This window comes from Salvia hispanica, chromosome 5 (assembly GCF_023119035.1).
Source record: "Salvia hispanica cultivar TCC Black 2014 chromosome 5, UniMelb_Shisp_WGS_1.0, whole genome shotgun sequence".
NCBI lineage: Eukaryota > Viridiplantae > Streptophyta > Magnoliopsida > Lamiales > Lamiaceae > Salvia > Salvia hispanica.
The window spans coordinates 5,446,055-5,457,611 of NC_062969.1; the positions used below are offsets into that span (position 1 = coordinate 5,446,055).

An 11,557-nucleotide genomic window follows, 5' to 3' on the forward strand; every position below is an offset into this window, starting at 1 on the left:
AAATACATCTAAAAGCTTCACACACGCGGCCCTCCCCATCTCACTCGTCGAAGTCCTCTTGGCCATCCTTGGTGGCATCGACATCTCCAGCAGCATCTCCAGTGGCGGGCTCGCCGCGGTCGTCGACCCTCATCCCCAAAGCGCGCCTCATATCATCGATGAGGCTCTCCAGATAATTCTTGTATTTCGATGAGATATTCATTAAAACAAGTGGTATGAATGAAATGAAGTGCAACGAACCGTATATATAGATTTAAAATAAAATATTTAAAAAATAAAAATAAAATAAAAGTCGAAATTATGTCGACAGTCGACAGATGCGCGCGCACAAACAGAGACAGACAGATTTCGATTAACATCACCATTTTAGCTGAGTCCTCATTCATTCCTCGCCATTTCTTTCAATCATCGATATATACAATCCCCACAAACCTTTGTTTTCTTTTCTTTGGTTGGAGAGGAACAGAAACGGAGAAGAATCATCATCACCAGATGGGATCGGGCATCAGCCGAACGTGCTCGGCCTCCCACTCTCGCCCCGCCCCCCGGAAATTCCCTCGCCCCACCATCAGGCGCTCTATCTCCTCACTTCTCATATGCGGCGCCTCCTCCTCCTCACCCACCGAGGTATGAAATGTGAATTCCAAAAGGACGCTAATTGAATTTGGATTTACTCTTTTTACTATCTGTGTTTCCTTCAATTACCCTCATTCCTGAAATGTACTAGTATAAGGTTAGATTAAATTTACAATTGGGGGAAAGCCCCTTCCTTGTGGTTAGATTAAATCTAATGCTACAAAACCAGAAATTGTGGATTTTAGAATATTCAAATTCGAACAAGATTGATGATCAACGAATGCTACTAAAGGTGTTTGAACAATTACTAATTCATTATGTCAATTAATGCACTGGAAATCCATCCATTTTAAATGATTAAACTTGTTGGGTTTATTAGGATCATTGTATTTATTATCAGGACTACCTGGTAAGCAACATTAGTCCGTTCTCAACCCGATTTGGTTCTGGTATCTAAGAATGGGCTGCGTGTTATGATAATCTCTTCAGAGCTTCAGTTAAATGGTCAATTAACGGTTTGTTCTTTCATATGCTATTGGGGAATGCGTATAGCTTGTTTCTTCACCTAAATGTTTTATATGCATCTATTGACAGGAGTGGGTATATTAGGTGTTACTTATACGGCTTGCCATTTTTTACTGTAGATGGAAGATTATCCAGCTGAATTACTGGTAAGTTCTGCAGAACATAGTCGTAGAAAGAAGTTGAAAGTGCCAAGAAGAAATTCTGATTCGTCAGAGGGAAAGGGAGATGACCTGATCAGCGTCAAAAGTGAAAGTGTGGTCTCATCTAGAAGACTTTTGGGTGCATATGATAATTCTATTCTTGAAGTTGGTTCAAGCCATGATGATACTAGTGATAGAAGGAAATGGCTCCATGAAAGTAGGGAGTTGGTTCCTTCTCATCAATCCATAGGCACCTCAAGATGTGATGGAACTGCTAGTAGTTCATATGGAGATCAACCATCTCCTATTCTTTTGTCTGGAAATGAAATGTCCAGTATTGGTCATATCAGTGGCATAAATTGCAACGTGAAAGGTGATGCATCTCAAAGTGGTCAAGGGTTCAATAACACAAGCAGAGTATATTGTGATGTTCTTAGAGAATCTTTTCTGGGTGAAGTTTCAGTTGGAAATAATGTCTCTGGGGAAATAGATTACTCCAATTCGAACTTTGGCTCTTCTTTTGTTTCTGATTCACCTTTGGAATTCCATTTATCGAGAGGCAATATTCCTCAGGAAGCAGCACCTTCAGATTTGGATTTTCTGGTATCAGAAAGGGAACAAAATAGACAAAATGAGAATCTACATCATGTTGACGTGGTGAGTACATTAGATACTTTGACTGCTAATTCTGCTGAAATAAACCGCCATGAGGCTAGAAGGAATAGCAGAAGATTATTTTGGGATGCGTTTTCAAGGCGTGGTTCTAGGAGGCGTACAAATTCCAGAACATATTTGTTTTCGTCTGCTGGCTCTGATCATTTGAGATTTCCTGACAGACAGCTCCTTGATTTTAGTGGTGGATTTAGTGATGATGAGTTTGTAGGAGATTTAGGTTCTCATAGAAGTAGATCTCCAGGCAGTAATGATCAAAATTTGATGCCCAGACATGAGGTACGCATACAACTCTTTCTAAAATTTGCATTTCGGGGGATAATTTGAAAATATACTGAGTGATGGGTGGTTTATTGATTTATTCTTTTATTGTATCTTTTTTATTTATTCATTTTGTTTCCAGTTCTTAGAAAACTTCAGGATCAATGTGTCGATCCTGTTCATGTGGGGCCTCTGAGAATATCATAATGTCTTTTGGTTCAGTATCTGAGTAGGCCAGTTATAATTTGATTAATTTGATTTTCTGTACAGCTCTGGGATAGACTAGGTGATACTTTTGATTCAACTTATTATCCACCCCCAGCTTGTCCTCGAGGAGTACATGCTGATGGTTCATGCTTGTGCCAGTCCAGTTCATTAGCTGAGGAATCTGGTCCACGCACTGGCATTTCTCGCATAGTTATGCTGGCAGAAGCATTATTTGAGGTAATCTTTGTCATAGTTCTTATAATCTTCAAACTTGGTAATGCATGCTCTTATGCTGCATAAATATTTATACATGTGTAAGTAGAGGGAATTGTTGACTATGTGACATTGGATAGATGAAGTTGGAAGTCAATAAGCCATGTTAAAGGTTGATAAATAGAGCGCTTCATATTGCAAATTTAATGAACTACCACATTCTCTGCACCTAAGCCTCCAATTGAAATCAGACATAGCTATATAGATCTGAAATAACTGATCCAGTTGATTAGTTTATGTTGTTTGTTTCCCGATTTTTCTAAACTGTTTTTTATACAAACATGTTAGTAAAAACTTATGTTTAAGATGTTACAAAGAGCAACAGGGCTCAATTGATGTGTATATCCTTATTTAAGTTCACATCATTCTGATTTATCCTAATAATTGACATCATAATGGTTACTTTGTCAAACAGGTACTTGATCAAATTCATCAACAGCCGCTGTCGCTTTCCTTGTCAGTGACCTCAGTTCCTGCTCCAGAATCAGTTGTTGATTCTTTTCTGGTGAAGACACATGGGAAGTCAGAAAAATTGGAATGTGCAGATGATGTATCACAGTAAGTTTTGTCCTTCCTTTTGCAATGTTCGTCTAAGTAGAAAAGAGAAATTTTCTAGAACTGGGTGGCGTGTTTCTTTCTTCATTCCTTATCAATTTATGAATGGAAAATTATTACTATGCTCGTAAATACGATAGAGAGAGAGAGAGTTGAGGCTAAAAGAATGAAATACATCGCCTTTGGTGTTTTCTTTCACAAGATGGAAAGATATTTCATATTTGGTTTTGATCGATTGTTTGTATCTGTAACCAAAACATCCAAATACATTCTCATTCTCCATTCATTTTATCGTTCAAATTTAGGCGAGACTATATGGTAACGGGAAGAATCCTAAATTTGGACATATAACCACACATATCACTCTTATGTATATTAGACTCCAATGGAATAGCTTACCTAAAATGAATCATTGCACTCACCCCACTTGTAATACAGTTTAAAGTTGGATAGATACTACTGCAGTTATAAAGTGATAGATTTCAGAAAGCGGGAACCATAACTAATGGGTTCAAAAGTCAAAACTCATGTGAACAATTAGAGAATGGCATTATTTGTAGAGTGTCCAGATAGTATATTCTAGCTCGACATGACAAATGGTTATTTTCGTTGATATGAGCTTTGCTTCTGATTGTTCTTGTGTATGATGAAATTGCAATGCAGGTGTTATATATGCCTGGCTGAGTATGAGGAAGGAGACAAAATACGAGTTCTGCCATGCCATCATGAGTATCATGCGTCCTGTGTGGACAAATGGCTTAAAGAAATACACGGGTATGTGATCATTACAGAGTGTGGACATATTCACCTGTTTTTATCCTGTCGTTTCCTGTTATCTGTGTGTCTCTGCAATTTTCAACTGTAATGCCTGATTCATCTCTGGTGCATCAGTGTGTGCCCACTCTGCAGGGGAGATGTGAGTTTGGGTTCCACAAAGGGCTAAGATTCGTTTGAGGTGGTTAGTTTTGTACATATTTGTTTGAGAAGATGGGTCTTGAGGACCATGTATCTTGATGGAACAATTTTCCATTTATACTCTGGGATCATTGCTGACCCAATAGCAAAATCGAAATATGAGTTGAGCATCCTATGTTAGTGCTTGTACTAAATTTTTCATTCTTACACTGGGAGTCACTGTTTCCCAGTCCTGTATATTAAATGTAGTAGATTGTGTGATCTTTGTACTGGGATGGTGTGTTGTTTTAGCCAAGATGACCATTGTCTAGTTGCACCGTTTGTGGTAAGACGCATGATCTTTGTACTGAAATCATATAAGATCTATCCATTCTGCAGTTGTGTTTCATTTTCTATTCTCTATGGTTTGTTAAGTTGTTGTGTAGTATACATAGATCTGGTGAGAGTGCATATAACTTAAAAATCCAAAGAATGGAATGTAGCATCCACATTCTATAAGTAACAACACATTTGGGCCGATTAAGGAATTTCGGCCATGTCTACATGTCAATGCTACTACTAATATTTAAGATTTGGATGCGAATTCTCATCATCAATTTTGTTGTGTCGTTGATTCCCCATCTCTCTCATGTGCTCCTTGAATTCCTTCCTCACCACGTCTAAAACGACTTCGCCATGTTGATCACACCATGATCTGCATCATCCAGAAAAGAATTGAACTATTAAGACCTTTCTCATTAGCTGTAAAAATGAAACTAGATAGCCTTACTTTGGAAATAGCTTGTTCAAGTCTGCCTTGTCGGCAGGAAGCCTCGTCGAGATGGCTTCAATCTCATCATCTCTGAGCATGATAGAATAGACAAAATGCTTGTTAAGACTACAAACAACAATGGTGTATCGATTCTGAAACTGGGAAACTTACGTTAGATGAGCGCCTGTGTCTCTTCTGATTCGCGATAGCTGCTTCTTTATATTCTCTGCTACGACCTACAACCACATTTTCAAGCAAACAAGCTCAGCATCGCCTACATTTTCTACAGAAATGGTGTATAAATCACAGACCTTATCCACGAAGAAATCAGCTGGCGCCCCATTCGGATGCAACTTCTTCTTGATCTGCCTGGTGTCTGGTCCCTCTCCGACTGGATTCGGAACGAGTTTCCCGCCATAACCTTCTTCCTCATCCACAGATGAAAACTGAGCTATTTCGTGCCTGGGTTCAATCCTCCTCCATTTCTTCAATCCATCAAATCCCCACACCCTCTTCCCCAGTTTCACTTTCTCTTTGCCCTTAGCCTCGTGTAGGCCACAGCTACCGCTTCCCTCTTCCTCTCTCTGAAGGGCGGCCCTCAATGTCGCCTTCTTCACCTTGCCGCTAACACTCCTCTTCCTCTCATCAACCACCGGTGATGGCGAGCTCTCCTCCATGAGAATAGACTTAAAACCATCTCCTCTCTCGTCCGATCTACTGCTGCAGCCTGCATTAACTGCGTCATTCTCCTTCAACTTCCCATGTTTATCCAAAGATGCAAGACCTAAAACAGATGCAACTCCTTTCATTCTTTTCACTCTCAAGCCTCCTTTAGAAGCTGAGATAACTTGTTGATTGGCAGAGCCTTTGTCATCTTTGAGATCTATTTCGGACCATTCGTCGTTTGTAGTCTCCTTGTGCAGCACCCCGACTATCACATTCCGTGCCTCGATCTCAGCTCCTTGAACTGCAAGCCTCTGCAGCAAAGGCCTCTTTGATGCATGATACTCTTCTTCTGATATGCATTTTGCATAGAGCAACTCCTATTAGGACAAAATCCATATCAACAACATGATTTCTTCCTCGTGTCTTCTCTAATTTGAGACATCTATAGTAACAATGTGAAATCAAGATTTCATCTTTAAGCCCACCTCCAAATTGCATAATCTCAGCTAAGAACTCACATATAACTAACCTAGTTAAATCATAACTGTGATTAGCAAATCCATCAGAAAGCAGGTAAATGACTGACCTGTAAGAAGATCAACTTATCCCTCAAGATCGATGGCGGCTCGTGATCAGCAGGCGAGGCAACGAGGGTGTCGAGAAGGTGTGTTCTAAAAGTAGAGACCTCATTTGCAGGAACAATGCCTTCTTTAGAAAGTCCTATCAAGTTGAGTATATGGTGGAATGAATCCTGCTGCCACTTGAGATTATCTGACTGCTGCTTGGACAGGCGTTGCTCGGCCGCCGCGATGGCCGGATGCCGCCTCTTCTTCAAGGAGAAGGGGAGGATTGTCTTGCAAATCGAAGTGATGGAGTCTTGCAATGAGGTGTAGTAGGTGGGAGTGTATGTGTACACCATTTTTCTTGTAAATAATTTTGTGGGATTTTCGTTCTAACTGTATTGAGATCGAAGCTGCTCGGATTTATGGAATTTTCACAATCTGATTTTTACTTTCTATTTTGAGACAGGAAGAAGTGGTTTTCGTTTCTGGTAATTTTTAGCTGAAAGAGATTTTGAATGTAAAGTTAGAAACTAGCCGTTGGGGTTCTAAAGTTTAAACTCTTGGTTTGAGCTGAACGACGGCGTTTCGGGTAGCTCATTAAATGGGCCATATTCTTCACATACGTGGGCTGTTAGACTTATCGGCCCAAATGGTATATATAAACTGGAGTAGTAATCAAACTTCAAATTTTGAAGAATAGTTTATTATGTGGAACCTGGAAACTTTATATTAATCCTAAACTTCATTTTCTGTTTTGCGATTCAAGAAAATGATCGAAACGAAACTTATACTAATAAGTAATAACTAATAAGCACCACAACATTTTATAAACAAAAACAGAGAGAATGACTGAGTCGTGGGAAATCATACAAAACAAAGTTTAAGACAAAACTTTTGCAAGGATTCTACTCGTATAGACTAGGTATTTAACACCACAGATGATATACAAGCCTATAATTCATATTGGTTTCAAGCAATATATAATCCATTATGGGATTCGGCCTCTCGTCTGATGCCAAAAAATACCACGATACAGCTACAGCAGTAGTTCCCCTCTCCCGTTCTTCACTGCGCATAGCTATTGATGTTGGGGGGGGGGGGGGCTTCTGATCAACAAGACCAAGAATATATCTGTCTGTTGCTTCTTCACGAGAATCGCTCATTAGTAGTTTTAGCACCTGTGCCACTGTATGATCGAAGAATCAAGCAGATGGATGCGTAAAAGTTTCAGACCTGGGAATATGGGAGACTAACTTACCTCTTTCGCTTGCTTTTTGGAGTAGATGAAGAAGAGGGATTGCTGTGCCAATTCCTTTTCCGTTGATTGATGAACCAGTTGTTTATCTGCTTTAGTTGCAAACCAGTTTCCTGCACCAGCCTTGCCTTATCTTCCTCCTGGGAGAGCATATTATACAATATCAAGAGTCGAGATGAATAAAGGTTTAATTTGACACAAAGAAGTTGTTTGAGGTCCAGACGAGCTTACTGTAGGATACGGCCATTTAGAATGTGACTGCCACCAGGCTTTCAATACTGACGTGGTATCACCAGGCAGTTTTCCTGCTCTTCTTTTTCGTAGTATTTCTTCTCTGATATCCACAATCTTCTCCTTATAATCCTAGAAAGTGAAAGCTCGTCTTCTTAAAATTAATTCAAACTTCTCTTTTTTTTTGAAAAAGATAAATTTAAACTCAAGGGAGAAGCAGTGTGTTTGAAGTTTTTGTTCACCTGTTTGAGCTCGTGCTTTAACTCTTGCCTCACACGCTCCATCAAGGATCTCTCGGTTTCACTTGGTACCAGGGGACCAAATCCCATGTTGTCTCCTCCATCAAGGCTTTCATCGAATAAGTTAGTCTCACTATCGGCCTGGTCCTCATCATCATCAGACATGGTGGCTCCTGAACCTTCTCCCGGTGCTACACCTGTAGAGAACATACCCAATACATTAATTCAAAATGTTTGGGTCTGATCAATGATGGTGCACAGGGAAATATGAAGAATGATTTAGACAAAGCAAGTCAATAAAGTAGCATCTGCCATGTATGATGCTCTAACAGAACGAGAAAAGGTTATATGGCAATTTAACTTTAGCTTGTAATTGGGCAACAAATAAAAGAGAATCAAATAGTGGTTTCATATCAACAGCTGGAAGTCAGTAGCAGTCTTTCAGAAAGTTTGATCTTTTCATTTCAAAAGCATTCAAGTTAATCTCAACTACTCCATCCGTCCACGAAAAGATTGCCACAATTTCCTTTTCAATCCGTCCGCAAAATATTGTCACTTTCCATTTATAGTAATAGGATCCACACTACTCCATGTACTTAAAGTTGGACCCTTACTTCACTCACACTACCAACTATTTTATTAAAGGTCGTGTCATCCAAAACGTGGAAAATCGTGAACAGAGGGAGTATTGAGTGGTCACTTATGTGATATAAGAGACCTACTACTTACTTTAGTCCTTTGTCACTTCGAAAGTCAATAAGGTAATTCCAACGTGTATATAGTTGGTGCATATAAAGATACATTTAACAGGAAGGTGGTTGCAAATCAAGATGGATAACGAATAACCTTTATGCCAAAGACAATTATCAGTGGGCTAAGCAGGTAGGTTCAGCAGAATTGGGAGGAAATGATACTTCTACAAGAGAAGCTGTGTAGCCTCCAAACCAGGAAACCAACCAAAAAGAATGACTATAAAATAGTACTAGTAGTATAAAAGATCAAGCACGGAGCAAAAGGCATAGCACAATAATTCTACACACGAAAAAAATCAAGGAAATGGGTCTGCCCTACACAAGAATTTTGAAAATTGAAGTGAGTGTAGTTTTTAAAACCATACTACTCCCTTGAACTGATAATAGGGTAGTTTCTAGTCATCCACAAATTTTTGGAAATGACTGAACGAAGAAAGATGGTCTGTGACTAAGTTATGGAGTTTTGGGTATGAAAAACAGATCATAAACTGAAAATGGTTGCAATTTTAAACTAGAATTGGAAACATGGAATCAGATGAAAACCTGTCAAGCTTTGCAGAGATTGCTCAAGCTCCCAACATGCCATGACTGCTTCCATGGCATGAACTCGGACATGTTGCTGCAGTTGTTCTTTAAAGGAGGATAGCAATAGAACATAATGTGTCTGCAAAAAGTTAAATTTTAAGAATTAGGGATTCTGCAACATCATAATTGATTATACTATGATTTCCACTTCTCCCAAATATAATGATTAACATTTTGGAACATCTCAGCTGGAGTCAGGAGTGCTTCAAGAGCATATCTTAGGGTCACAAATATCTATCACAAGAGCAATTTTGAAGGCCATTGAATAATATATTCCAATCAGAAAAATGGTAAATTGTTCCATTAAATGCTAGCCAATGACCAAAGTATGAATGATTATTACTCCAATTTTAGTCAAATCAATGTCAATGTCAGCACAGGTGAAATTAGACAAAATGGATAGAGGGCCTAAGTTGAAAGAGTTTATAGGTTGTCCATTGAGTGGAGAAATCATATAGAAGCATGCAGATTGCAGAGCATGTCACAAGTGGAGCTACATCAAGAATAAGATTCTCAAAAGCACTAAAATATAGAGTTCCAATAATTAGAGTAGAGATAGTAAGAGATTCCGAGTTTGATGCGACAAACAGATATACCTACACACATTACAAGAGTTGGAAGTCCAGCTATATTCCTTTAGGAATCACTACTTCCACAAATATCATCAGATCGAGGTGCTGAAAATTGAATGATACTATTCCCCTAAACTATGCTCTTCACGACGACTTCATCGGCACCGCCTAAGTTATTCAAGCTAATTAAGGATTGAAAGCATCACAAAAGCTAAGCAACCGATTCCAATTCTTCAGAGTTGACTATAGAAGATGAATTGAATTAGTACGTGATAATTGATTGGTGAAATTACCATGAAATTGTCGAGGTCTTTGTCGTCGAGAGGGTGGTGGGAGTGGCCGAGGACGGAGTATTTGGCGAGGACCTGCTGGGAGAGGGCGAGCTGGGCGTCGATTCTGGGGAGCTGGTCGACGGGAGTGGCAATCCGGAGGCAGGAGACGTGCGCCGAGAGAAGCTGATCGTAGAGGGGGTGGGAGAGGATGTCGGCCTTGCACTTGTCCCTCTCCCAGTTGGAGTTGGAGTTGCTCTTGTCTCCGCTGTGATCGCTGGTGGCGGTGGGGCTGGGCCAGTGGTGGTGGTTGAGCCAGGTGGAGGTGGAGGATGGGTGGTGGTGGTCGGAGTAGTGGAGGGGCATTTCTTGGGAGGGGTGGTGGTGGTCCTGCTGCTCAAAGGCCATGCCTTGCCTGCGCTGCGTCAATGAATGAATTGATGATAGGAGTCTCTATTGTTTCTCTCAGCTATTAATAGGAGTAATCCAATTCTAGAGAGAGAGAGAGGGAAATGGAGTTCCAAGTGTTGAATGGAGTATGGACGATGAAGTTGAGGCTGCTTTTTTTTCTTTGCCTTGCTTAAAACAAAAATCTTGACAAATTTTTCTAGCCTCGGCTAGGGCTACATTCGTCAATTCATATTAATATGATGTCCCATTTTCTTTTTCCTATTTCGTGTTTGGAACAATTAATTTATAGAGTGAACTAAATAAATGGTATCTTATCTTTTTCACTTTTGCACGTAAATGGTATCTGATCTTTATTTTATATCGCTTTTGGTACCTATAAATCACATTTTTGATACCTGATGCAATTTTCTTCCCAAAATACCCTCTAAACAAATACATTTTCTCATTTATGTCATAAAGAATATTTTACGTATACATAAAATTAGTAGCAAAAGTGATATTGTAATATCTTCTCTCATTCTCCTCACTCTTTATACTATTGTTATTAATCAATATTAATATTATTATTTTGATGTTATAAATTAATAATTAATTTATTTTTAATATCATTTAAATATAGTTAATTATAATTATATTTAATTATTATAAAAATATTATTGTTATAATACTAAAAACTATTAGTAATTAATAAATAATTATAGTATAATTATATAAATTACTCTCTCCGTCCCGAATAATTCGGGTCACTTTGATCGGGTACGGGTTTTAAGAATTGTAATGAAAAGTGGGTTGAAAAAGTTAGTGGAATGTGGATCCTATAATTTTATAATAAAATGTGAGTAGGAATGAGTTAGTGGAATATGGAGTCCACTACCAAAAATGGTAAAAGTGAAATGGGACAAATTATGTGGGACGGACTGAAATGGAAAACTGGGACGAATTATCTGGGACGGAGGGAGTATGAATCATATAATATTATGTAGTAATAATTGTGAATTGTATTCATAATGATATTAAGAGTTGAATATTTTTAGTTGGGTGTTTCAATCTTAAAATGAGTATAAAGTAATTTAATAAAAAAATATTCAATTGATTTAATTATTTTAAATAATTAATTTAATTAGACATTTTTGTTCTTG

The 11,557-nt window shown here is 38.7% G+C and overlaps 3 protein-coding genes across 5 annotated transcripts; 1 reads left to right on the top strand and 2 right to left on the bottom strand.

The window, feature by feature from the left end:
• The first annotated feature begins 322 nt into the window (after positions 1 to 322).
• On the top strand, positions 323 to 4,512 carry LOC125186703. 3 transcript variants are annotated; one of them, XM_048083126.1, is made up of 6 exons: positions 323 to 627; positions 1,221 to 2,192; positions 2,445 to 2,618; positions 3,070 to 3,212; positions 3,873 to 3,983; positions 4,101 to 4,512. In XM_048083126.1, the coding sequence occupies exons 1-6, from the start codon at positions 493 to 495 to the stop codon at positions 4,150 to 4,152; spliced, it is 1,587 nt and encodes a 528-aa protein (XP_047939083.1). In that variant the 5' UTR covers positions 323 to 492; the 3' UTR covers positions 4,153 to 4,512. The 3 variants fall into 3 exon arrangements, with proteins under 3 accessions (XP_047939083.1, XP_047939084.1, XP_047939085.1); XM_048083127.1 differs by having other exon boundaries at positions 2,541 to 2,618; XM_048083128.1 differs by having other exon boundaries at positions 500 to 627; positions 1,171 to 2,192.
• Positions 4,513 to 4,580: 68 nt separating this feature from the next.
• LOC125190868 lies at positions 4,581 to 6,615 on the bottom strand. The gene is made up of 5 exons (XM_048088282.1): positions 6,128 to 6,615; positions 5,187 to 5,918; positions 5,047 to 5,111; positions 4,894 to 4,965; positions 4,581 to 4,818 (listed from the first exon to the last, which is right to left on the bottom strand). Exons 1-5 carry the CDS (start codon positions 6,458 to 6,460, stop codon positions 4,683 to 4,685), a joined length of 1,338 nt encoding a protein of 445 aa, XP_047944239.1. The 5' UTR covers positions 6,461 to 6,615; the 3' UTR covers positions 4,581 to 4,682.
• A 287-nt stretch (positions 6,616 to 6,902) lies between these two features.
• Positions 6,903 to 10,552, bottom strand: LOC125190545 (homeobox protein knotted-1-like LET12). The gene is made up of 6 exons (XM_048087874.1): positions 10,032 to 10,552; positions 9,125 to 9,245; positions 7,833 to 8,026; positions 7,591 to 7,722; positions 7,363 to 7,499; positions 6,903 to 7,290 (listed from the first exon to the last, which is right to left on the bottom strand). Exons 1-6 carry the CDS (start codon positions 10,413 to 10,415, stop codon positions 7,251 to 7,253), a joined length of 1,008 nt encoding a protein of 335 aa, XP_047943831.1. The 5' UTR covers positions 10,416 to 10,552; the 3' UTR covers positions 6,903 to 7,250.
• Positions 10,553 to 11,557: the final 1,005 nt, after the last annotated feature.

Coding starts and splice junctions, on each gene's coding strand:
- LOC125190545 (XM_048087874.1), bottom strand. CDS start 10,415: ATGGCCTTTGAGCAGCAGGACCACCACCACCCCTCCCAAGAAATGCCC. Junction 9,246..10,031: donor AAGACCTCGACAATTTCATG/GTAATTTCACCA, acceptor AACTTTTTGCAG/ACACATTATGTTCTATTGCT. Junction 7,500..7,590: donor CTAAATGGCCGTATCCTACA/GTAAGCTCGTCT, acceptor ATGCTCTCCCAG/GAGGAAGATAAGGCAAGGCT.
- LOC125186703 (XM_048083126.1), top strand. CDS start 493: ATGGGATCGGGCATCAGCCGAACGTGCTCGGCCTCCCACTCTCGCCCC. Junction 2,193..2,444: donor ATTTGATGCCCAGACATGAG/GTACGCATACAA, acceptor TTTTCTGTACAG/CTCTGGGATAGACTAGGTGA. Junction 3,984..4,100: donor TGGCTTAAAGAAATACACGG/GTATGTGATCAT, acceptor CTGGTGCATCAG/TGTGTGCCCACTCTGCAGGG.
- LOC125190868 (XM_048088282.1), bottom strand. CDS start 6,460: ATGGTGTACACATACACTCCCACCTACTACACCTCATTGCAAGACTCC. Junction 5,112..5,186: donor CTGATTTCTTCGTGGATAAG/GTCTGTGATTTA, acceptor ATGTGGTTGTAG/GTCGTAGCAGAGAATATAAA. Junction 4,819..4,893: donor TTGAACAAGCTATTTCCAAA/GTAAGGCTATCT, acceptor TGGATGATGCAG/ATCATGGTGTGATCAACATG.